The sequence below is a fragment of the Choloepus didactylus genome, chromosome 10 (assembly GCF_015220235.1).
Source record: "Choloepus didactylus isolate mChoDid1 chromosome 10, mChoDid1.pri, whole genome shotgun sequence".
In the NCBI taxonomy this organism is placed as follows: domain Eukaryota; kingdom Metazoa; phylum Chordata; class Mammalia; order Pilosa; family Megalonychidae; genus Choloepus; species Choloepus didactylus.
In genome coordinates, this window is record NC_051316.1 from 111,066,157 (window position 1) to 111,092,674 (window position 26,518).

The 26,518-nt window shown below is 41.4% G+C and overlaps 1 protein-coding gene across 2 annotated transcripts in view; it reads left to right on the plus strand.

Annotated features, from left to right (window-relative positions):
- Window positions 1-26,518, plus strand: part of SNX30 (sorting nexin family member 30) — a 145,329-nt gene that overhangs the window by 32,582 nt on the left and 86,229 nt on the right. For both annotated transcript variants that reach the window (XM_037797929.1, XM_037797928.1), the window contains exon 2: window positions 25,588-25,779. In XM_037797929.1, the coding sequence (XP_037653857.1) occupies window positions 25,588-25,779 (192 nt within the window). The remainder of the gene's footprint in view (window positions 1-25,587; window positions 25,780-26,518) is intronic.

Genomic DNA, 26,518 nt, shown 5'->3' on the forward strand with positions numbered 1-26,518 from the left:
TGGAGAAAGAACTTGTGGATATTTGGTTTTTAGTTTGTTCTTTTTGGGGGTTTCATTTTATTGCATTATATTTCCACTTTGTATTTTGGGAGAATTCCTTGATTTGAGATTCTGAATGATTGTTTTCATTCCATTCCACTACTTCTACTTTTCTTTTTAATTGGAATTTAAACTCGCATTTGTTTTTGTTTTCACAAGTGTGTGTGTGGGCCCCTTCTCTGAACGTGATGGTTAGCTGAGGACTCTGCAGCCAGCCTTTGCCTTGGTGGCAATGATTAGGGGAAAGGAAGAGCAGAGAGCAGATCCTTGGAATTGCTCTTGGGCAGGCTTCCTGTCACATTATGGTGTTTGGCTGGTAACAGGCCAGTAGGCTGGATGGACCCTTCGCAATTGGGGAAGTGGGAAAAGAGGTCCTCTGCAGATGGAGAATTTCATGGCTGTTCCAAGAATACCCTTCCTTTTTTTTTTCAAGTTGCATTAGTAACTTAGCATGCCACAGTCCTCTGATCACCCCATCTACTGTTGCAATGCCTCCTTTTGCTCTCAGTTGCTGTCATTACTGAATTTGTTTTTTTCCCCTCAGACTCTGTGTAGGAAATCCCATCTCTTCCCATATCCAGCATTTTCCCCTGTGGCCCATTAGCATTTGGTTTCTAAACTCTGTTTAAATTTGATATTTTTGTAAATTTGATCCTGTCGGCTGTATCTTCAGAAATTTCCCCCAGTTTTTTATTGACTACTGGCATCATCCCTGTTTTCTAGCCACTTTATGAGTTTATTCTTATTTCTATATTTCTTCTGTCATTTCTTTGGAACTTGGAGAGATGTGAGAGTTATACACAGGGTTTAGCCTGTCCTCTTTGTGGACCAAGTGTACCTCGGAACTTTTCAATGACAGGGATGTAATGGTCTTTTTAACCAGTTTCTCTACTAGTTTGTTCCCCTTCCACATAATTTTAATAACAGCAGCAGCTAATTATTTGAGTGTTTGCTATGTGCCATGCATCAGGTCACAGCTGATTTAGTTGTTCTTTCTTTCATTTTGTGTCCTGTATACTGGGCAAGCACTGTTCTGGTTATCCACTGCTGTTCAACAAACCACCCCCAAACTAAGTAGTTAAAATACAGATTTACTATTACCTCTCATGGTTTGTGGATTGACTGGCCTCAGCTATATGGCTCTTGCTTGGGGTCTCTCATGTGGTTAGAATCAGACATGGGCTGGGACTACAGCCATTCTGAAGGCACAATGGGGCTGGATGCCCAAGGTGACTCACTCTTGGCCAGCAGTGCCTACATGTGGTGTTGCTGTGTGGCTTGGGCTTCTCACAGCACAGTGGATGTGTTCCTGGAGGATGTGTCTGAAGAAAGCATTCCCAGAGACTGGATGTGGAAGCTGCTGGGCCATTTAAGGGCTATTCTCAGAAGTGGCACAGCATCACTTCTGCCATATTTCATTGGTCAAAGCAGACAGGGTATACCTAGAGTCAATGGGGCGGAGAGAGAGACTCCATCCCTTGATGGGGAAGAGGCCAGGTCCCATCGCAAAGTATGAGGGGTGGGAGATATTGTTATTTTCATCCTTTTAAAAATACAAACTGCTCAGACCATGCTAGAGATGCAAAGATAACCAAAACCAGCTCCATAGCTTCTCATACCTTATGGTTCAGTGGTGGAGGTGGAGACCAATCTGTAAATAGGCAGCAGCAGTGTATATGATAAATGTTGCAAAAGGGCTAGGTGCAGGGGCATGATGGGAGCAGAATGGAGAGTATCTAACTAGATGAGTGCTGGACAGGTGGGGATGGTGGCAGAGTGGGAAGGGTCAGGTTGGTTAAAAAAGAAGGCATCTTGGAGGGAGTAAGTTTGGAGCTGAATCTTGAAGCACAAATGGGTGTAGCTAGGTGACAAGAAGGAAAAGTCATCCTAGGGAGAGAAGATTATCCGTTCAAAGACATGGTGGTATGTGTGAGAGCTCATGGCACTTTGTATGAACTGACGCTTGACTGAGGATTGGCAAGTAATTGGATGATGTTGGCACATGTGATAGGATGTGAAGCAAGGGTATGTTCTGCCTTCAAATGCTGTGAATCCTTGGCTTTCCCAGGCCTGTGAGAACCCTCAGCGGGTTCTGTCTCCAAGAGCATATTAGTGGGGGGCTTAGTTCCTCTTTAAAGGTGAAGATCAGTCCTTACCAGTTTTACTACGGGGTTTTCTTTTTTGGATCCTCTCCATTCTCCATCATTCATTTCCCCTTTTGTCACTTATTCTATCTTTCCTTCTCAGTCTGTAGCTCAAGTTTTCCGAAGATAAGGATTCTGCTCAGTGCTGAAGGATAAGGGCAGATGAGGAAGGGGGGATAGGAGTTAGAGTTGGGGAACCTACTCTGAGCATTTCACAGATTTTCTCTCATTGGACACTCTACAAGGCAGGCACTATTGTCCCTGTTTTACAGATGGAAGCTCCAAGAGGAAGCCTGGAATCTCTCAGCCAGCAAGGAGCAGTTCCAAGGGCAGGGTGGTTTCTCATTGTGCTCCCCTAATGCTTTCACACATGCTTATCTTTAGGATATATGTCCAAGATGATGATCTTTGCCTCTAGCAGGTGCTGACCACCTTTAGATTAAAGTGCACTGAGTTTCTGGTCTGCACGCGTGGGGCTCTGCTGGTTCCACCTCAGGGAGGCCCATGTTTTTCCCTGAGCAGCGAGACTTGTTCTTGTGCCACCACTGGGGTACATGTAGGTGTGGCCATGCATACACGTCTTTGTGTGTCTAGGCATGGACACACGTGTGCACAAAAAGGTAGAGTTGGGGGGTGTGGTGGGGGGCAAGCCTAATCATAGCCCCAAACAACTTTGCTTAAAAAGAGAAGGCTGTAAACCCTTGCTTGGCACAGTCTAAGGACAGTATTCCAGTTTCCTGAAAAAACCTGATGTGTGGGTTCACTGATGGCCGCTGGAAAGGGGATCTCTAAAGCCTTTTATTTTGCACTTAAGAAGCTGTTATTTTCACACCAAAACCCAAGAAGAATGGGCTTCCTGCCTTTTGTATGTGGACTCCTCCCTTGGTGTAGAAACACCATTGTGCGCAGAATTAAAAATGTCCCACCCGCCTAGCGTCAGCACTGCCTCTGGCCTGCTGCTCTGCTTCATGGGCAATTTTGAGGACTATCTGCCTCCCCGGGCTTGGATTTCACAGTAAGATGAGATTCACTGGGATGGGTATTTCTACCTGTCATTATTCACAACTGAGAGGAAAAGTGCTCGGGACATTGAAGACAAATGGATGCGGGAAATGGATCCTGCATTTTTGTCCTCGTAGCAGACCTTGATGACACTCTATCTCGAAGTTCCTTTATCAGTATTTTCTCTTCATTTCAGGTATTTCTACCAGTGACAGAGACCTCTGATCAGAGTGCTATCATCCAGCCCATATTCTCCCTTCTTGTTCATAAGTCCTTCCTTGCTCTTTCAGCTCTGAATAGAGCTTTGAAAAAAGCCGTTTTATTTTGTTACTCTTGTCGTATTTTTGATAGTGTGCTGTAGTAGAAACAGTGTGGCTTTGGAGCCAGAGGTGATCTTTTTATATTTTCATCAGTTTGATGGGAGAAATAATATCTTGTTTTCATATTAATTTTGTTGTTTACTAATTTATGTTGAACAGTTATTTTGGTTTATTGGCCATATTTGTATAATTTATCCGTTTTTCTATTGGATGTCTCTCTTTTAAAAAAAAAATCCTTCGTATGTTCAAATCCATTATAATTTGCTGTTTAGCTTTTCATTTTTATTTAATGTGTCTTCTTGACGTTGAGAAAAAAAATTTGTTAAAGTTGCCAGTCTTTTCCTTTATGGATTCTGGTTTTGATTTTTGGTTTAGACAGCCTCTCCCAGCCACAGGATTTCATATACTGTTCATCTAAATCAGGGATCAGTAACCTACGGCCCACAGGCCAAATCGGGCTGTCCGCCTGTTTTTGTATACTGTATGAGTAAGAATGTTTTGTGTGTGTTTTGTTTTGTTTTGTTTACTTTTTATTTTGACAAAATTATAGATTCACAGGGAGTTGGAAAAAGAAATTTGTAAAGGGAGGTCCCAGGTATCCTTTCTCAGTTTCACCCAATAGTAAAGTCTTACATGGCTATATTACAGTTTCAATATCAGGAAATTGACATTGGCACAATCCACAGAGCTTATTCAGATTTCACCAGTTTTACAGGCTCTCATTTGTGTGTGTGTGTGTATGTTTTTAGTTCTATGCAATTTTGTCACGTGTGGATTTCTGTAACCACCACAATCAAGATACTTAACTGTTCCACCACCACAGGCTCCCTCCTGCTACCCCTTAGAGCCAGCCTCACTCTTTCCTGCCCCATTCCCTCACTCCAGCAACCACTCTTCTTAAGAATGCTTTTTTTCCCCCACACTTTTAAAATGGAAAGATAGAAAAAAAATAATATTTTGTGGTGTGCAAAAGTTATGTGAAATTCAAATTTCAGTGTCCATAAAGTTTCATTGGAACACACAGACACACTCATTTGCTTACCTACTCTCTCTACTGTTTTCGCACTACAACAGCAGGGTCGAGTTGTTGCGACAGACTGGATGGCTGGCGAAGCCTAAAATATTTACTCTCTGGCCCTTTATGGGAGAATGTTTTGTGGTCCCTGATATAAATCATCTAGTATTGTCTTGATTTTTAAAAAATCTTGCATTTTTCATTCTTTAGATGACTTGACATTTATTTTTGCAGTTGTCATTAGCAAAAGATTTAATTTATTTGTTTCCTACATAGTTACCAAGTCTCCCATCAGCATTTATTGAATCATCTGATTCTTTTATTACCATTTGAAGTCCCATAGTTATCATATATTAAAATCTCAGATCTGTTTCATCAATTCAGGGAATGACAGAGTGAGTCGTCAAGCTATATGGGTAGGATGTATATTACCCAAGAGTTCTCTGGGGATGAGAGACCCCCCACCCCCACCCCCCACATATTCCCACTGCAGGTTAAAGCCAGCTGTGGCTGTGCACACTGGTGTTTGACTGCTCAGGTTTATTTCTAAGGGCAAACACTGTGGAGGGGGCTTATTTCATCCTTTCGGAGTCCATGGGGGGATTTCTGATGGCCTAATAGGGCTGTTTGTTAATGGGTTCTGGTACTTTATGTTGCATCGTCTCTGGAGCTGGCTGGCTTTTTAAAATGAGAGAAGTGGCTTGATTTATTTCTCGGACACTGATGGATCAGGGATTTCATTGTTTGAAGAAAGCACATATGAAGGATTGCTCACGACCTGGCACTTCTCCAGATGTTGCAAGGGGTAAAGGTGAGAGTGGGGGTCTCTTGTCCAGTAGGAAAGCATGCTTCATGAAATCCCCTGTGGCCAGGGAGGCGGGGTGGCGGAGGGATCCTAGCCTTTGCTCTAGTCTCGGGGCTGGTTTTCAGGTATGCCTCTGCCTGTTACTAGCTGTGGGTCCATCATCTGACCTCCCTGGGCCTGTTCTCAGTAGTAAAACAGGGATTATAATAGCTCCCCTCCCCCACAGAGTCAGTTTAAGGGTTAAATGGGACACAATGTGCAAAGTGGCTTGCACAGTGCCTGGTAGAGATATGAGCTTTAAAATTTTAATTTCTTGAACTTTCTTTCCCTTGATGTAGAAGTGGATATGTAGATTGCTGTGAAAAGTATGTTTTTTTTTCTTCATGATCTGTAATCTTTCTTAGCCCCATGGGTTTGCTTTCTGTTTGGAGGTTTGGTTGTTTGTTGTTGTTGTTTTTGTTTTTTGAGTAAACTCATAGACCAGGCTTTCAGGGTGCTCAGCTGGCCTCCCCTCACCTTTTCCTCTGTGCTAAGGGTGAGCTCAGGTGGTCCAAGGAGAACCCTCTGGCCAGGTGTCACAGCTGAGCAGTGGTGACAGCCTGTGGGCTGTTTGCCCATCTGGCCTCCTTAAAGGGACAGAGCACAAGATTCCTCACCTGGCTCTGCTGTGAGGGCTGCTGACATGTGACAGTGGGAAGAATGGCTCGAATCAGGTATCTGGAGCAGATTACTGCAGGCGAGTGACCTACCAGATGAATAAGAGACTGTCAAGTATCCAGTGCCCTTAGTTTTGGGTTTTGCTGAACACAGTCATCTCAGCGGGTCTCTGCAGATTTAAGGACAACACACAGGGCTGTTGAACTTGAGTTTACTCAGTTTTGCTAGAGCCATGGCAACTTCTAATCCTCTGTAATTTACCTGTGTTGGAAACATGATCTCAGTGTGGTCAGACTTTTTTTCCACCAGGAAATATTCATCACAGTATTCCCAGGCCCTTTAGCCTCTCATCTTGTCCTTGCCTCTCCGTGGCATTACCAGTGAGTTAGGTACCATTTTGGGGGGAGGAAAGCCTGGGCAATTGTATTAGCTTCCTAACTGATTCCTCTCTCTCTCTCTCTGTCTCCCCTTCTTTCTCCTTTTTGTTTGTCCTTTGTGCTTTTCCTGAAGTCGTTTTGTAAAACATAAATGATTGCCATTGTCCTGCCATTGCCTTCGGGGTGGACTTCGTGTTCTTAAGCATGTTATTTGAGATCCTTCAGAGTCTGGAGCTGACCTCCCTTCCAGGCCTTGATACGGCTCATATTCCATCCAGGAGTGTTTCTGCACTTCACCTCTGGACAGTTTCGCTGGTGCAGTGCTCTGTGCCAGGAGCACCTTTCTCTTCCATTGCATGGCTCTTCCCTGTTCACAGGGTGTTTCACAGACATGCTTAACAATCTCCATACACCCCAGATGCCTAGATAAGGCGGCTGTACCATTTTCAAATGTTGGTGAGTTTAAGTGTTTTTCTTAACACCTCACAGCCAGTAGGAGGGCCGTAATTTAAACCCAGGCTTCTACCATCCTCTGAAGCCCAGGCCAAACTGCCCTACTGAAGCCTTCCTCAGAGGGCAGATTTACTCTTGCTTGCTTCTAGGCTCTAGTACAGCTTTCTGTTTATTCATGTATTAACCACATTTTATCACGTGGCTGTTTGTCCTGGGTCTCTGCCACACCCCTTACTCTACCCCAGTATTAGATTCCTCAAGTAAATTCCTTACCAGTTTTCTTTCCCCCACATCTAGGACAGAACCTGGCACTCCGTGGAACTCCATAAGGGTTGGTTTGGATGAATACATGAATAGATTTTTCTTTCTGTATCTTCTAATTTGTTTTTTGGGGTAGTATACCACTCTGATAATTAGGCATCCATGTTTTGGAAACACTTCCATGTGTTAGAGAATATTTATATTTTACTCTATAGAATAAATAGGGAATAATTATTTTGTTCCCTTCCCTTATGTCTTCTTCATAGAGGCATAATCAAGTTTTTCGTTACTTGAAGAAAGGCACATAAAACATACTGAGTTGTAGATTTTATAGGACTGTAATCTTTTCACTAAATTTCCCCAAACTTCAGCTAGACCTAGGAGCAGCTTGAGGGAAGTTAGTTCTCCCTTAATCTATCAATACCCCTCCCTGATAACTGTAACTAAAAAAATAATAGTATTCTTCAGTTTGGACCACTGACATTTTTCTTTATCATATGTGAAGTGTAGATAAAAGCATCTGGAGAAATCCTTGCTGTTTACTGATCTCTTGCATATTGGCTTCAAAACAAGCTTCCTTCCAAACTTTCCCATCTGGTCGCATGTCCTGCAGCTGCTGCTGAGCTGATGGTCAGAAGGTGCCCCGTTCCAACTTTGTTTCATACCACATGGTTTATAAGCAAATAAGGTTGTGAGAACTTTCCCTCATTCACTCCTTGTCTTTCTTCCTTCTTTCTCTGCCCCTCTGCTATCTGTATATGGTCTGAAATCCCTCTTCTTGCCTTTATTTGCCAAGCACCTTTCTGCCTCTTGAGTTCAGAATTTCCACGTGAGAGGGCAAGACTGTGACCAGGATTATGTTAAGGCCCTTTTCTTTTATGTCCTTCCTTCCTGCCTTTTTTCTGTGTGTGTGTGCTTTTCTTACCTGCCCTTAGTTATGAAACTCTTGAATAGTTTAGAATGTCCTATTCCTGCTTTTTCTTTTATTCCTTAATGTTTTGTACGATGATCAGACTTTTGACTGAGTGCCTTTTTCTTTTCTAGTGAATAAATTAACCGTGGAAATAAAAAGAAAATCACCCACATGCAGGCTGAGTCATGTCAATGTAGTAACAGAGGAATTAGACTTGGGGCATCTGGGTAGCCAGCTGGACCTTGAGCCTGGGAACCCACCTGTGCTTAAGGTGGCAGGTGCGCACTCTTCCGGCTTCTGAAAAAGATGCCAGGGGAGCACTGTGCTTTCGTCTTTGCCAACTTTCACAGAAGAACATCTCTGTTTTGGCTACTTTTTCAGATTCCTGAATCAACACAGCATTGTTTAATGCCACAAAACTAGTACTGAGAGGATCTTCTGCATCCTGTACAAAGATAAAAAGATGAAGTGAAAGCTTTTTTCAAGGAAGTGTGACCCATCTGTATGTAGGCACACATTTCCTTTTAATTTAGAAAATTCTCACCTCAGGTTAGTTTTAGATTTGAGTTGAGGGTTTAAGGACATCCCCATCCCCAGAAGGGTGTGTGTGTTTGTCTGTGTGTGTATGTGTGTGTGTGAGAGAGAAGGAAAGACAAATTATTAAATGTGGGGATATTCTACCAGAGAGGAAGTCAAATTTGAATTTTGGGTACAGTATCTCATAAAAATTAGAGTATACTTTTGTTTCCTCTTTTTAGTTTAGAGAAAAAGTTTAGAATCTGTAGTGCTTAACTTTTTTTGCCATAGTGTGTGTGTGTATATATGTATGTATGTGTGTATATATATATGTGTGTGTATATATATATATATATATTTTATTGAGATTGTTCACATACCATACAACTATCCAAATATCCAAATTGCACAATCAATTGCCCATGGTACCATCATACAGCTGTGCATCCATCAATACAATTTTTTTTCAATTTTTAGAACATTTTCATTACTCCAGAAAAGAAATAAAGACAAAAAAAAGGAAACACAAATCCTCCCATACCCCTAACCATGCCCCCCTCCATTATTGATTCATAGTTTTGGTATAGTACATTTGTTACTGTTGATGAAAGAATGTTAAAATACTAACTGTAGTATTTAGTTTGCAGTAGGTGTGAGAAACAAGCACTATTCCTAAAAAGGAATAAACGCTCACCCGATTGTGGAGAAGATAAGAATTTATTCATGATCTTGCAAGAACGGGCACCCAACCAAAATGGGGGGGTTGGCGCACAGAACAGTAGACCCAGCAGTATTTATTCCCTAAACCTAACTGCAAGTCCCTCCCCTGTTTCTCCAGTGGCTGGATACTCCAGAGGTTACATTCTATTGGACAAGCCTAACTAGCTAGCCCAATTTTGAAACATGCAGCCAGCCCAAATTGGAAACATTTGAAAAAAAGTCTCCTGGGCAAACTTGAAATATTTGAAACAAGTTTCCGCCCCCCTTTCCTTTGTTCTTTAACTGCAGAGCCAGTCTGAGCTAGTTTGGTAACAACTTATAAAGCTATTTCAGGAAACTCTACCTCCCCTCCAGTCTCCACCTTGCAAGGCCAGTGGGTAAATAAACAGGAGGACAGGCCACCAATTATAGCTTGGCTTCTTGACCCTCTGCCATTCCCCCCAGCTGCCCCGACCTTGTTGTGAAAGCTAAACTTAAATCTAATTCTCACATAGGTATATATATATTTTTCCTATATGCCTCACTATTATTAACTTCTAGTTATAGTGTCATGCATTTACTCTTATTATTATCTTCTAGTTATAGTGTCATACATTTATTCTAGTATGAGATGATTTCTAATATTTATATAGTTGATCACAGACATTGTCCACCACAAGATTCACTGTTGTATACATTCCCATCTTTTAACCTCCAACTTTCCTTCTGGTGACATACGTGACTCTGAGCTTCCCCTTTCTACCACCTTCACACACTTTTCTGCACTGTTAGTTATTCTCACAACATGCTACCATCGCCCCTGTCCATTTCCAAATGTTTAAGTTCACCCTAGTTGAACATTCTGCTCATACTAAGCAACCACTCCCCATTATTTAGCCTCATTCTATATCCTGGTAACTTATATTTCATGTCTATGAGTTTACATATTATAATTAGTTCATATCAGTGAGACCCTGCAATATTTGCCCTTATGTGTCTGTCTTATTTCACTCAGTATAGTGCCCTCAAGTTTTCTTCATCACCCCATTTCTTCTAAGACGTTTTTGTTCACACAGCATGCATTCCGTCCTAAGTAAACAATTGTTGGTTCTCTGTATAGTCACATATTTATGTATTCAGCACCATGGCCACTTTCTATATAAGGACATCCCCATTTCTTCCTCAAAGGAGGAAGAGTCAAAGAAGGCAGAGAGACAAAAGAAACAGAGAAAGAGAAAGAGAGACAAACAAAACAAAAACTTGACAGCTAGATGGCAACAAAAGGAAGATAGCATTAACCTAAAGCAGAATAAAGAGTCAGACAACATCACCAATGCCAGGAGTCCCATACCCTTCCCTTATTCCCCACCCCCATATGCATTTAGCTTTGGTATATTGCCTTTGTTATATTCAAGAAAGCATAATACAATGTTTCCATAAATTATAGTCTCTATTTTTCCCCCCAATCTGACCCTATTTTTAACACCTTGCAATGTCGACATTCATTTGTTCCACCTCATGTAAAAACACATTTGTACCTTTCATTACAATCGTTGAGCACCCTAGGTTTCCCAGAGTTACACAGTTCCAGTCTTTATCCTTTGTCTTTTGTTCTGGTGTCCCACATGGTCCCAACCTTCCTCTTTCAACCATACTCCGAGTCATCTTTTTTCAGTGTACTTATATTGCTGTGCTACTGTCTCCCAGAATTTTGTTCCAAACCTCTCACTCCTGTCTTTTCCTTTCTGTCTGCAGTGCTTCTTTAGTGTTTCCTGTAGAGCAGGTATCTTGTTCATGAACTCTGTCATTGTCTGTCAGAGAATATTTTAAGCTTTCCCTCATATTTGAAGGATAGTTTTGCCAGATATAGGATTCTTGGTTGGTGGTTTTTCTCTTTCCGTATCTTAAATATATCACCCCACTTCCTTCTTGCTTCCATGGTTTCTATTGAGAAATCCGCACACAGTCTTATCAAGCTTCCTTTGTATGTGATGGATCGCTTTTCTCTTGGTGCTTTCAGGATTCTCTCTTTATCTTGGACGTTTGGTAACCTGGGGTACACTGCACTTCTTGGATCTGTAATTTTATGCCTTTCACAAGAGATGGGAAATTTTCATTGATTATTTCCTCTATTATTGCTTCTACCCCTTTTCCCTTCTCTTCTCCTTCTGGGACATCAATGACATGTACATTCTTGCTTTTTGTTTTGTCCTTAAGTTCCCAGAGATGCTGCTCATATTTTTCCATTCTTTTCTCTATCTGTTCTTTTATGTGTAGGCTTTCAGGTGTGTAGGCTTCCAGTTCCTGAGTGTTTTCTTTTGCCTCTTGAGATCTGCTGTTGTATGTCTCCATTGTGTCTTTCATCTCTTGTGTTGTGCCTTTCGTTTCCATAGATTCTGCCAGTTGGTTTTTCGAACTTTCAATTTCTACTTTATGTATGCCCAGTGTTTCCATTATAGTTTGTCTCTTTTGCCATATCTTCTCTGAACTTTTTGAATTGACTTACTATTAATTATTTGAATTCCTGTATCTCAGTTGAAGTGTAGGTTTGTTCCTTTGACTGAGCCATAACTTCGTTTTCCTTAGTGTAGGTTGTAGTTTTCTGTTGTCTAGGCTTGGTTTCCTTGGTTACCCCAATCAGGTTTTCCCAGTCCAGAACAGGCTCAGTCCCCAAAAGGAAGAAATATTGAGTATACAGTTTCCCTGAAGGTGTATTTCAGAAGATTGGTACACCCTGTGAGGCCTCAGGTCACTGTGCTTTTCTGCCCCAGCAGATGGCACCTGTCAGCATGTAGCTCCAGACTGGTGTAAGGAGGTGTGCCCTGTGACTGTTTTCCCCCAGGCGCTGGGATCTGGTTCTGAATGGAAGGCAATAGTAGAGCTTGGTACCACCTTTTTCCTCTTAGGGAAGATACACCCCCTAGGGAGGTCATTAACATTTGAATAGTCTCTCTGCCTGTGCTATCTCCACCCTTGTCTGGGTCAGAACACTGGGAACTGAAAATGGCTGAGGCTTTCTCCACTGAGCCAAAACAGAGACAGAAAGTGCCCTGCAAGGCCAGTCTGTGGCCACCTTCTGGCTTTCCAAGGTCAGTCATCACCCAAAGCCTCTGCTTGTTGGGGGTTCATAGCTTGTATCAAACAGTGCATGTTTGTTAATTGAAACCCCATTTGGAGCTCACCTGAGCTGCATTCGCTTGCTGGGAGAGAGCTTCTCTCTAGCACCATGAGGCTTTGCAGCTCAGGCTGTGGAGGGAAGGGGCTCCCTGCTTGGATCCGCAGTTTTTACTTAGAGATTTTATGCTGTGGTCTCGGCAGTCCTCCCAGTTCAGGTCGGTGTATGATGAGTGGACGGTCATGTTTGTCCCCCTGCAGTTATTCCGGATTATTTACTAGTTGTTTCTGGTTGTCTATTAGTTGTTCCAGGGGGGACTAACTAGCTTCCACTCCTCTCTGTGCCACCATTTTAGATCCTCCTCTGCCATAGTATTTTTTAATTCAATTTTATTGATATATATTCACATACCATACAGTCATCCAAAGCATCATACAATCAGTTGTTCACAGTACCATCATATAGTTGTACATTCATCACCCCCATCTATTTTTTGAACATTTTCTTTGTACCAAAAAAAGTGAAAATAAGAATAAAAAAAAAGGGAAAAAGAACACCCAAATCATCCTCCCCCCCACTCTATTTTTCATTTAGTATTTTGTGCCCATTTTTCTACTTGTCCATCCATACACTGGGTAAAGGAAGTGTGATCTACAAGGCTTTCACAATCACGCTGTCACCCCTTGTAATGTACATTGCTATATAATCATCTTCAAGAGTCAAGGCTACTGGGTTGCAGTTTGATAGTTTCAGGTATTTACTTCTAGCTATCCCAGTACATTAAAACCTAAAAAGTGTTATCTATATGGTGTGTAAGAATGTCCGCCAGAGTGACCTCTCGACTCCATTTGGAATCTCTCAGCCACTGAAACTTTATTTCGTTTCATTCCGCATCCCCTTTTGGTCAAGAAATTGTTCTCCATCTCACGATGCCGGGTCTAGATTCCTCCCTGGGAGTCATATTCCACTTTGCCAGGGAGATTCACTCCCCTGGGAGTCAGATCCCATGTAGAGGGGAGGACAGTGAGTTCACCTGCCAAGTTGGCTTAGCTAGAGAGAGAGGACCACAGCTGAGCAGCAAAGAAGTACTTGGGGAGACTCTTAGGCACAATTACAAGCAGGTTTAGCTTCTCCTTTGCAGTTAGGAGCTTCATAAGAGGAAGTACTGTGATGGAGGGTTCGGTACATCCATCCTCAGCGTTTGTGAGAACATCAGCAACAATCCAGGTGAGGAAGGCCAACACCTCTGCATTTTCCCTCAGCTTCTCAGGGGAGCCCTGCATATATGTTTTTATTCTCTGTCCATATTACTTTGGGATGTGTTGCTATTTCACACTAACCTATGCAAACCTACCAGGTCTCACTTCCTATTAAAATTTCCATGTAATTATGGTATTTGAACAAACTGTATGAGTTATATTGTTTAGGAGATACAGATCTTGCATTGCCATATGATTTTTGAGACTCTAAAAATAATAGATACTTTCCCAAAGAAGATTCACATTCACACATGCACATGCAAAATTTTGCCCTTAAGTTTTGGTCCTAAGATACCTGTGGATTTCAGAGAAAGAGTTCCTGTTGTAGAGGAACAGGGAGCTGTAGGTAATGTTTGAGCTAAGGACACTGTTAATCTTACTTTGTCAGGACATTTGAGAAGTGTGGGCTGTGAGAGTGGACTTCCCAGTAACACGAGTAATACTTGAGTCCTGCCCTGTTCTGTTCCTCACTTGAGTGGTTTTTGTCCTTGAGAAGTTTCAGTCTGGGGCGACAATTAATCAACAAGTATTTGGTCACCTAGTACTTACTCAGTTCTGCATAGTTTGTTTCTTCTGGGTCTTTGTTCTAAAAACCAAAAATGTCCTTCCCTTTAACTTTCTTTAGGCATTTGACTTATTCCATCAAGCATTGTGTGCATTCTGTATCTGTAGCACTGTGTCAGTTGGTAGCTCAAAAACATGGTAGAACCAGGTTTCATAAGATGAATGAATGGAACAGATAAGTATTAGATGAAGGGTGGGAAAGAACTGGTATTTATTAAGGTATTATACTATGCACATTATGTGTGTTCATTAATCTTACACCCTCCACTTCAGAGGCATTGAGTAACTTGCCCCAGGCCATGTAGCTTGACAAAGAGCAAAACCAGAATTTAAGCCCAGTCATTTGGACTCAACAGCCAGATCTTCCTTCTTTGCCTGTTACATTAAAGATCAGAGTAGATGGGGTGGATTAGGGAGGTCTTCCTGAAAGAGGTGGTGGAGGTTTATCTTTATAGTATTTAGTTAGACTGATGAGGAGGTAGAGGCCTTTTCTGGCTGAGACTGGCCGTGAGCAAAGGCTTGATCCAGGGATGTTGCCAAGGGAAGGCGTAGACCAGCTGAGCTGGAGTAGAGGGGCCTCAATAAGGCAGAAGAGATCAGGTTGGGATGAGATTGTTTAGGGGTTTGAGGACAAAACTAAGAAATTTGGACTTTTTGATATAAAGTTGCGGGGGTAGAATTGGGATACTGAAAGTCTAGGAACATTGGAGTATTGAAATAATAACAAAACATTTGAAAACTTAAAAAAATGGAAGAGTAATACTAAAAATTTAATAGTGCAAAAATCAAAGTGTGAAGTTTGATGAATCATTATGAAGAACAATGATATTTTTAGGAAAGTTGGTCTTTCATTGACCAGTGGCCTACAGGATGGAGGATATATTGGAAGAAGAGTCATCAAGACTTGCTGACGGGTATCTATAAATTAAATATTTTGGTTTTAGCCAGTTGGCATTCAGTGGTACTTGTGAGGAAAGAAGGTAAGGAGCCAGTTTATTGGACTTGCTGAGCTCATGGGAAACAGCTGTTGTGATATCCAGGCGTAAGGGTGGGCTGGCCTGAAGTGGGAAGTATAGGCCAGGATTGGGAGGTGTTACTTTTGTTAATTTGGAGAGGCCCTTGTTGCCGTTCTGAGTGAGTGGAGTTGGTTCTCCACGGGATGAGTGAATGGGGAGGAAGGGACCTAGAAATGAGTACTCCTTAGTTAACAAATGGTTCACTTCAAAGTGTTTTTGATCTCATAATTTCATCTCACAATTTGTTCCCAGTTAGTCTTTCCAGAGCTCTTTATCTGTTTGTCTACACCACCCACCTTCTTCCTATCTAAGATGGAAGGAGGACAGCCTTGGATGAGATACCAAAGACTGGGTTCCTCACATACCACTTGAGGGGCTTCATTCACGTTACTTCTAAGCCTTTTCCTTATATGTAACACAAACCACCTCTATGATCTCTGAGGAGTTCTTTACTCAAAATCCTTGTGTGATTTTTGGTGTAGAAACGTCAGTGGAGGAAGGCTTTACTTGGTTTTATGGACTTTCAGCTGGCAGAATCCTGAGAACAGCATCCAGGTGGGCAGAAAAGACAGCAGGTTTTTAGGTAGAGTCATATTCTCATTCGATCTGTGCCTTTGGCAGAGTTTAATGTGCCTTTTTAGAAATCTGTCTGCTTGGGCTTTTGATTCCTCTGGATGGTATGCCATCAGAAGCAAAATTTTTGCATTGTGGGTCTCAGTTATCATTCAGTGAGGGACAAGCTTTTGGGAATACCTCTTTTCCTTTAAGGGTGGTGACTTCTCAGCCTGAAATGTCCAAGCCAAGCTCTCCTCCAGCTTTGTTTTTCCATTTGGCATATTTTTACCCATCCTTCTCAAGTTGTCCCAGCACCCTTTGCTTCCTCCTTCCTTTTGCAGGGAGCTCTTTTAAAACCCATATTGCGTTACATTGTGCTTAGAGGTTTCCATGGCCACATTCCCAGCCAGACTGAGTTAATCTACGCACAGGTAGCTGCCATGTCCTATTTAGTTTGGTGGCCCTATATTGGACACGTATATTAGGTATTTAATATGTGCTTGAAATAGTTGATCCTCCTTAGAAGGGATGGAAAGTTATCATGTTTAAATTCAGCTTGGGGTAAGCCTTTGTTCCCAAGAATAACAAGATTGTCTGGAGAAGTAATTACTAGTCTGGAGATTCTTAGAAAAAAGCTAACAACAGACATCAGAAACTTTGCCAAAGAATGTGGACTTGGGCTCTATCATTTGACTTCATTTGTGAGCCTGTTAAGAAAGGTGTTCTTTTGCATCAGGCCAGTGTATGAATTTTACTTGAAGGGCAAGTTTTCTGACAGAGAAGCTGAGAAAACATTTTTAGTTTCTAGATAACTTTATTAAACTACAAATAAAACTTGGAAACTAGTGGTTTAATAACCCATGTCTAGAGAAGTGTCTTTATCCCAAAAGTAATAGTCCAGAATTCAAAGTAGTAAAATGTAAAATGTCTCAGGGAAGATGCTGACCTAGAAACCAGATTGTTGAGCCTCAGGGACTTGGAAATACTTGTGCAAGTGATCTTGGAGGTTTTGGAGAATATTTGAATATTCTGGGGTGGAGGAGTGACTGAACTTCCTACTAAAAAGCAAGCAGGACCCCAAACTTGGGACAACTAGTTAAAGTATATTTGAATAACTCAACAGGGGAAAAAAAAAGATAAACCCCTATATCTTAAAATGTTGTACTGCTTATACCACTATTTCCTATCTAGATTTTAAGAAAAATTATATATATGTTTTTATAATTTATAATTACTTGTCTGCTTTGCTGCAGTAATAAACAACTCCAAAATTGATTTTCTAGGTCATATCCTTCATTGGTGGCTGTGAGTCAGTTGCAGTGGTGGTTTCTCACATGTCTTCCCATTCCAAAGGAGCAACCCGCGTTTGGAAACATGCAATGGGTTGTAAAGCTTCGGCTCCCATCTGCTGTACGTCACAATCACTCATGCGCTGTCAGTCAGAGCAAGTCACTTGGGTGAGCCCAAAGGCAGGGGATGTATCCTCCTCCCATGACTTGGCAATACCAAGAAATGTGTAATCCTCTTAAGGGACACACAATAAAACAACCTACTGAATAGTCTGTGCCCTCTACTTTTTTCCACTGAATGTTATTCAGTAAATACTTCACGTCAGTTCAGATTTATCATTTTAACATGTTTTCAGCACGTTTTCTCCCTATTATGTGAATTAAATTTTTAGATTAATTTTGGGGGAAATTGACCTTGCCAAGAAGTGATGTGGTGGATCCCCTGTGTGTGTTTGAGTATTCTTCTCTGGGTCATTGCATTACCTAGAATTTCCAGGACAATTTTGAATAATGGTGTCATACTAGGCATCAGTCTTGTTTGTGAATTTAATAGAATTTAATGCCTCTAGTGTTTCACATTGTTTGCTACTGCTGATTCTTTTTTTTTTTTTTTTTTTTTTTTATTCAGTTTTATTGAGATATATTCACATACCATACAATCATCCGTGGTGTACAATCAGCTGTTCACAGTACCATCATATAATTGTGCATTCATCACCTCAATCTGTTTTTGAACATTTTCCTTATACCAGAAAGAATCAGAATAAGAATAAAAAATAAAAATAAAAATGAGCACCCAAATTATTCCCCTCATCCCACCCTATTTTTCGTTTCTTTTGTCTCCATTTTTCTACTCATCCACCCATACACTGGATAAAGGGAGTGCGATCCACAAAGTTTTCATAATCACACTGTCACCCCTTGTAATCTACGTTGTTACACAATCGTCTTCAAGAGTCAAGGCTACTGGGTTGGAGTTTGGTAGTTTCAGGTATTTACTTCTAGCTATTCCAATACATTAAAACCTAAAACGTGTTATCTATATAGTGCATAAGAATGTCCACCAGAGTGACCTCTTGACTCCATTTGAAATCTCTCAGCCACTGAAGCTTTATTTCGTTTCATTCTGCATCCCCCTTTTGGTTAAGAAGATGTTCTCAATCCCATGATGCTGGGTCCAGATTCATCCTTGGGAGTCAAATGCTGCATTGCCAGGAAGATTTACACCCCTGGGAGTCAGGTCCCACATAGAGGGGAGAGCAGTGAGACCACCTGGCTTTGACCATACTGCTGATTCTTATTATTGAGATAAAATTCACAGGCCGTAAAATTCACCATTTTAAAGTGTGTAATTCAGTGGTTTTTAGTATATTCACAGAGTTGTGCAATCTTCTCTATTTTCTAATTCCAGAACTTTTTTATCACCCCAAAAAGAAATCCCATACCAATTAAGCAGTCACTCCTGGTCCCCTCTTCATCCCACCCCTCACAACCACTCATCTGCTTTCTGTCTTCTGTGAATTTGCCTATTCTAGACATTTCATATACAATCATACACTTTGTGGCCTTTTGCGTATAGCTTCTTTCATTTAGCATAATGTTGTTGAGGTTCATTGCTGATTTTTCTGATATATACTTGTTGATGTATTTCATTTTTCTTTTAGTCCTTAATCTGAGTTAGAGAGTTTAATGGAATGGCTGATATTTACCAATGAATGATACTAATAAACATTTTGATAGTTGTGATATGAGCATCTTAAACAATGATCGTATATATACAGTCAGTTAATATTATAAATTACATGCATAAATTCCCTAATGTTAACCATTCTTGCTTTTCTGGAATAAATTTGATTTGATCTTGGTTTGTCTATAAATATATTAAATTATTTTAATATATCATTAGCTGTTATCTTATTCATGAGTTTATACATATCTAATTCCTTTTTTGTCCTAATATTTTGATATCAGATATAGGTAATCCTCATAAAATAATTTGAAAGGTTTCTTTATTTTTGTGTGTGTCATAGAATATTTGAATAAAATAGGACTTGTTCCCTGAAGGTTCATTATAGCTCAGCTATAAAACCATTGTAGCCTAGTTTATCTTCTAGTGGAAGTTCTTTAACAATAGTTCTGTGATTTTTATTTGTTCAGGTTTTCTACCTTTCCTTAATTTCACTTGGGCTGTATATTTTTCTTAGAAAATCGTCTAGCTCATTTAGATTCCAAGTTTATTGGCACACGGTTGTTTATAGCACACCCTTATAAATCATAATCATACACAGAGTTAAGATTTAAATAGTTACTGCCTGCTCCTTTTTCCCCCCTCTTTCTATATTGTCAGGCTTCCTAAGTTTTAATTTATCTAGTTCATCTTTTGGAAGAATTGTGTTTTGGTTTTATTTATGACTGCTGTTTTAAATTTATGCTTTAATTTTTTATTCCCTCTTTCCGCTTTCTTTTGTACCCCCCCACACCCTTTTTCTTATTTAAATGCAATCACAAAGCAGATGTGGCCCAAAGTGTTTGATTTCATGGGATAAATCTTTTTCAAATGGATATTTATCTGTTCCCGAGGACTCAGTGCTTCTTTTTCACATCTGAAAGATGAGTTAATGCAGGCAGGGTCTATTTTTTCAGTTTTCTTGTGTCTGAATGATGAGGTAACACAGGCCTGCTATTCGTCTCCCATCAGAACAAGCAAATTCTTGGATCCCCTCAGTTTCCACTTGATGTTCTCAGCGTTGTCTTCTTGGATCTTAGGTTGTTACCAGTTGGGGGATCCATCAGTGGGGACAAGAGTGGGGAGGCGAAAAGCAGGGCTGTGGCCAGTCTGTCAGACAGACTCTTGGCCTGGCTCCTCTCTGTGCTTGGACCCAGTGTGGCCTGGCTCCCTTCTTGTTTTAGCTGCTCCCCTTTCTGGGTAGAGCCTTGTGCCTTCAGAATTTGCAGTCCTGCCTGCTGAGTGCTTGGCTGACCAGCCAGGGCAGCAGACCCACAAGCCTTCATGTTCCTTTGACCTCTTTCCTGCGTCCCTGCCTCACAGGGTGAGAAGCAGCCTTGCGGCAGGGCGTCCTCTGCTGGTGGCCCTCGTTTGATGCATCTGCCTGGGCTTGGCACTCCCTTATTCAGAAGCAAAAGAGACCCTGGGGGTCTGTGTTTGCCCCATTTTCAGCCCTTGTCCCCAACTTCCAAATTAGGGGAGGGGAGGGGTTCTGAACAGTTTCTACTTCTTATGTAATGTTATTAACCTTGGGTAATCTCAGGGATATGGGGTAAAGATGCTTTTTGGTTCATTTTTCAGTTGTGTCCAATTATATCTGGTAGAAAATCTTTGACATTTTTCTCATTTGGATGACACCTTTTCTTGGTTTTTGATACTGACATAACCCTAGTCACTGTTTTCCTTTTCGTTTTTCTTTTCACTGCCTTTTCCCTCCCATTCTCTAGCTGGTTTAGTATCTGGGGAGTGGAAAGAAGGAAAAAAGCAAACACTTGTGCTCAATCCACTGAGTTTATCTGGAAGTCATGTTTATAATTTTTAAATGAGTGTGTAATATTCTATCTTACTAATGTAAATATGGTCATTTCCGGGTTATTGAGTCTTTGGGATTTTTCCAGGTTTCACCCTGAGTTCTTTGCTCTGCTATAAACTTTATTTGAACAGAACATTTTTGAGGTTATCCCTTTGACATACTCTCCAAAGTGGGCTTAAATTGAACTTCACAGCAAAATCAGCACAGTGCATAGTCTGTTCAGTTTGCGTAGCACACATTCGTTCATCAGGCGACGGCTGCGTGCCTGGCTCCAGGGCGGTAAATTAAGGCAAGCTGGTACAGTCTGTGAATTCAGAGAGCCCTCTTCCCCTGTCACTGGGATGCCTTGAGTGGTTGCGTTAATGCTTTTCTGAAACGAGAGCAAAATTTTGCCCACAATCCTGTAACAGTAGCAAAGAGAGAAATTAGATGATTTTAGCATGACTTGTTTTTATTAACTCCATATTGGCTCCTAATGTATACCACTTTCTTTTCATAAACCATATGTTTAATCTAATGTAGAACTTTGCCAGTGATTTATGTTAATTTAGTAATCTATCTTGTGGCTGCTTGGCCACAATGGTGGGTCTTAAGACTGAAATTCTTTGAACCACAGGGGTCCCCAAAGCAGCTGAGCTCTGTGTCTATGTGTCTGTCTTTCTAGATAAAAAGAGGGGGATGGGTGATGAAGAAATTCTCTTGTAATTGAAACCTGCACTGTAAGAATTGATGTTTTGGAGCAGTATGGAGTTATTTATTTATCAACTGTGTAGTCGTAACTCTTGCCAGGGCTCCTGTAGATTATTGCTTCAGTAAAATCATTAAGGAAAGTGCATGTGAGGCACCATTTATGACTCCCAATTCAATTTTTATTTTTAGCAACATTTACTAAGCATGTACAATGAACCCAGCTCCACAGTCTATAAAGGGATGCAAGAACCCTTGCAGACAGGTCAACTTCATTTTTTTATATTTTTTTTTATATTTTTTATATTTGATATAAATTTTTTATATTTTATATTTGATAGTGATATAGCACCTACCATGTTCCACATGCTTCTGTATATTAACTAACTTAATCCCATTATATCCATTTTATAAATGAGGAAACTGGGGCATAGAGAGGTAAAAAAAAAATTGCTCAAGTCGCCTCTAATAAATGGCAGAGCAAGAGTTCAAAACTGGGCATCTGGCTCAGGCTAGCTTCCTTCCATGGTCATTCAACACATATTTACTGAGGACTTTCTATATTGGCAAGGAACTGAATTGGGTCAATTTTAAGGCTCCTTCATTTCTTCATCAAATACTATGTGCAAGGCAATAGAGCAGTGACTAAGACAAGGTCTTTGCCCTTCTGGATTTATCAATCAATCCAATCAATATATAATAAACTTTCATGTAGTGGTAAGTCCTGTGAAGAAAAATAAAGACAGGGAGTGGGCTAGACAGTGATGGTGATGGAGTGGTGGGGAGGATACAGGGATATATTTGGATTTTGTGGCCTGGGTAGCTGTCATTTGAGCAGAAAGCTGTTTGAAAAGAGGAGCCAGCCACATAGGGAACTGGGGGGAAGAGTGTTCCAGGTGGAGAGAACAGAAAGTCCAAAGGCCTGGAAGGTCAAATGAGCCTGCCTAGTTCAGGGGCCAAACAGAAGACCCAGGTAGCCAGAGTAGAGTGAACTTGGGGGACAGTGTTGGCCGTGAGGTCAGAGTGAAAACAGCCCAATTGTGTCGGGCCTTGCAGGTTATGGTAGGGAGTTTTATTTAATTCACGGTTAATTCTGACCGTGATGGGATATCATTGAGAGTTTGAGCAGGGGAATGACGTGTTTCAATTCAGTTTTAAAAGAGCGCTCTGGCGGCAGTATGGAGAACTGACCATCAGAAGAAAAGCAAGACAGGAGCCTTCTGTGTTGAGGCCTGAGTATTCTTGCTTCTGGGGTTTGATATTCATGTTGATCCTAAAGGGGCTCCTACCACACAGTTCCTGTTCTAGAGCTAAGTCTCAGGGTGACAAACCCAGCTGCTGGCGGTTCACAGGAACCCTGCCCGTTCCCCCAGGTGTTCATATTTTCCTTCCACCTGTGTTTCTCGTGGGGGTGGGGGGTAGCTTGTATTTGAAACCCCATTGGAAAAGGTTAGCTTTCCCTGAATGGCTTTGAAACCAGAAGCTTCATGTTTATCCCAAAAGGGACAGTGTTAGCCTGGGATGGAAAAACCCACACAAAGGCAATTCAGCTTGGTAAGAAACCATGAATTAGAAGCCTCATCTGGGGTTCAGCCTTTGGCATAGCAATGACTGGCTTCAATACATTTATCTCATTTTTTCACCTTTCTGAGGCTGCTTCCTGATCTGTAGAGACAGTGTTTGTCCTGTGAACCTCGCCAGGTTGCCACTGGGTGTGATGAAATGTGAATGTGGAAGCACCGTGCAAAGGCGAGCCTCGGACAGCAGAGGAGGGGACATTACTGCTTATGGGATACAGGCATTTGTAGTTTGCTGGCTGTTCCCATATGCTCAAATGACATTCTCTGTGACACCCAGAGTTAAGGCTCTGGGTGTTCCCTAGTCCTGTGGTGCCACAAGGGAAGAATCTGGAACAACAAGATCTGACTGACTGCCTCTCCCCACCTCAAGTCCTAATGACCCATCTGAGAATTGTTTAACTGGCCCAGACATGCCCAGCCTCGGTGTGGACTGTTCCTGGAAAGTCATTGGCCGAGGTCTCCAGGGCAAAGGTTAGGGGACAGATGGACAGATAGCTACAGTCACACAAGACGCACAACACAAGAGATGAACAAGACACAGTTCCAGTGACTGGGGCTCACAATGGTTTTGGATGCTAGACATGTGAGGAAATGACTAAAACAATGGAATTGCTTCTGTAGAGGAGTCTTCAAAGTATTGAGAAGGGGGTGACTGCCAGAAAAGGGATCAAGGACGGTTTCTCAGAGGAGGGGGTGTTGGAGCAGGATCCTGTGAGATGTTTGGAGACTTCTATGCAAAAAAAAAAGAGGAGGGAGGGCTTTCCAAGCAAAGACGAGGGTTTTGCTACAGCAGGTAGGTTCTGGGAGTACATGGGGAGTGGTGAGAGAGGCTGCTGAAGGCTGTCCAAGCCACATTGTGGCAAGTGGCCTTCTGAGCTGATGCTGGTTTATCTGATTTCGAATTCTTTTTTTGTGTGCTGTGTTTAGCCACTGATAGAGGCTCAGGGAACTAGTGTTGATAAAGTGCAAGGGTGGGCCCCTGCAGCGCCTAGCACAGTGCCCTGCCTGAGGACAGTGTTTGAATATTTGCTGGTTTTCTTCCAGAGAAGATGATTCCCAGACACTGGGTTGTCCGCACTGCATGCCCTGTAGTATCAGTGTGCTGAGAAAGCAGGTAGTCAGAACATAGCTGAGAAGTGGGAAGAGGGGGGGATCTGCTCCCCTAAGTACTTTCTGTGAAGATGATAACGTTTTCAGTAATCACAAAAAATTTCTTGCGGCATTGCATAAGTATGTGACGAGATTATCTTTGCTCAGTGGAGATGGCAGGCAAAGGAAGGTACCTTTCTGTGTACTTTTCATCTCCCACCAAGTTGGGTGGCACTGCCCTTGAGCCCAGGCTGTGCTTCAGAGCCTCTGTTCCAACTTTCTTCCCGTCCCCTCCCCAGCTTTCCCACTATCAGCTGGAGCTCGTGGATGTGACTGCCAGGTTGATGTCCCATTTCTGTCTCTTCTCTTGTCTGGGGGCTGGATCTTATTCCAGTAGGAGAACTAGAAGAGAAAATTCAGGGAACATGCCTCCCCCATCCCCAGCCTGTGATCGGATGACCCACAGGTCAGGAATGTTTTCCTGAATTACTGGCCAAGCCTCCCACTGCCACCCCTTTCATATTATAGGGGCATAATTTATTCAGGTGGCTTCTTACTAAGAGATCTATAATTTTAAATTTTTCCCTTTTTTTCCCTAGCATTTTCCCACCCCCCATCCCCCTTATTTTAAACATTTTATTATGGAAATTTTTTAACATACAAAAAAGGAGGGAATTGTATAATCAACCCAAGTACCAGCTTCAAAAATTATCAGTTTATGGGCTTCTTGTGCCCTCTGTATCCTCACCTACCACTACCTGTCCCAAATTATTTGGAAACAAGTACCAGACATTATCATTTCATCTATAAACATTTTAAAATATACTTCTAAAAGTTGAAGACTTTTGTAAGCACATAACACTTCAATTATCACACCAATTATTCCTTATTATCATCAAATAACTAATAATACCCCAATTTCCCTATCTCAATTTTTTTTTTTTTACATTTTGTTTTAATCTGGATTTAAATAAGGTTGATCCATTGCAATCGGCTGATATATCTCTTAAGTTTCCTTTCATCTTTTAAGTTCTGCTTCTATCTTTATCACTTTTTTCCTTGCAATTTATTTATTCACCTAGTATGGATTTTGTTGACTTCGTCCTCCTAGTATTGTTGATTGTGTTCCTCTCTCCTCTCTTTTCTGCAACTTGGTAATGTATATGGAGACTTGTTCAGGATTCAGATTCAAGTTCTTGGCATGGTTTCACAGGTGGTGGCATGAACTTCAGGAGGCACATAATGCTGAGTTCTCTCTTTGTGAGGGTTGATTTGTTTTTTTGAGTGTTTAACTAATTACGAGGGGTTAGGTCCCAAATGTTCATCTGGGTCCAAGGAGTTGTTCTTGAGAAAGGAGGAATAACAGAGTATGTGGTGAGCTTAGCCAAGTTCTTTTTCTGTAACCTTCTGAGGATGGTGGGGTTCTTACGCTCTCTCCATGCCTGAACTATTTGCTTGGGTTGGTTCCTCCAGAGCCTGCTGGAAGGTGAATTGGTGTGAGTTTGGTGGAGGGCACTGTGATAGCTTCTGTTGGTCATAAAAGACCTGTTCACTCCAGAGACTTAGAATTTTTGAAAGTTGTTTTTGTATTCAGGGGGATGCTTGCTTTGGCTAAACCAGCTAGTTTTGCTGATATTCTCCTGGTGTGTCTTTTCATTTAAATTATTAAGGTAACTTTTTTTTTTCCTTTTAGGATCTCATTTTGCCCAATGGTGGTACACCAGCAGGCACATCAAGCCCAGCTTCTTCATCTTCCCTTCTCAACAGACTTCAACTGGATGATGACATTGATGGTGAGACCAGAGATCTCTTTGTCACGGTCGATGATCCCAAGAAGCATGTCTGTACGATGGAGACCTACATCACCTATAGGATCACCACCAAAGTAGGTCATTATCTTCTGCCCCTCATGAAAGGTCTTGGGGAATTGGGGATCCTAACTCCATGATTCCTGACTTTGCTTTCTTCCTCCCTTTGTACAACTCTGTTCACCTCTGTTAGGATTTTTTTTTTTTTTCATTTTTATTGAGATTGTTCAGATACCATACAGTTATCCAAAGATCCAAAGTGTACAATCACTTGCCCCTGGGTACCCTCATACAGCCGTGCATCCATCACACTTAATTTTTGTTCAATTTTTAGAAACTTTTCATTACTCCAGACAAGAAATAAAGTGAAAGATGAAAAAAGAAAAAAAGGAAACTCTAATCCTCCCCTATCCCTAACCAACCCCCCTCAATTGTTTACTCATAGTATTGATATAGTACATTTGTTACTGTTTATGAAAAAATGTTGAAATACTACTAACTGTAGTATATAGTTTGTAATAGGTATATAGTTCTTCCCTATATGCCCCTCTATTATTAACTTCTAATTGTATTGTCATACATTTGTTCTGGTTCATGGAAGCGATTTCTAGTATTTGTACAGTTGATCATGGACATTGCCCACCATAGGATTCAGTTTTATACATTCCCATCTTTTGACCTCCAACTTTCCTTCTGGTGACATATATGACTCTGAGCTTCCCCTTTCCACCTCATTCACACACCATTCGGCGCTGTTAGTTATTCTCACATCTTGCTACCAACACCCCTGTTCATTTCCAAACATTTAAGTTCATC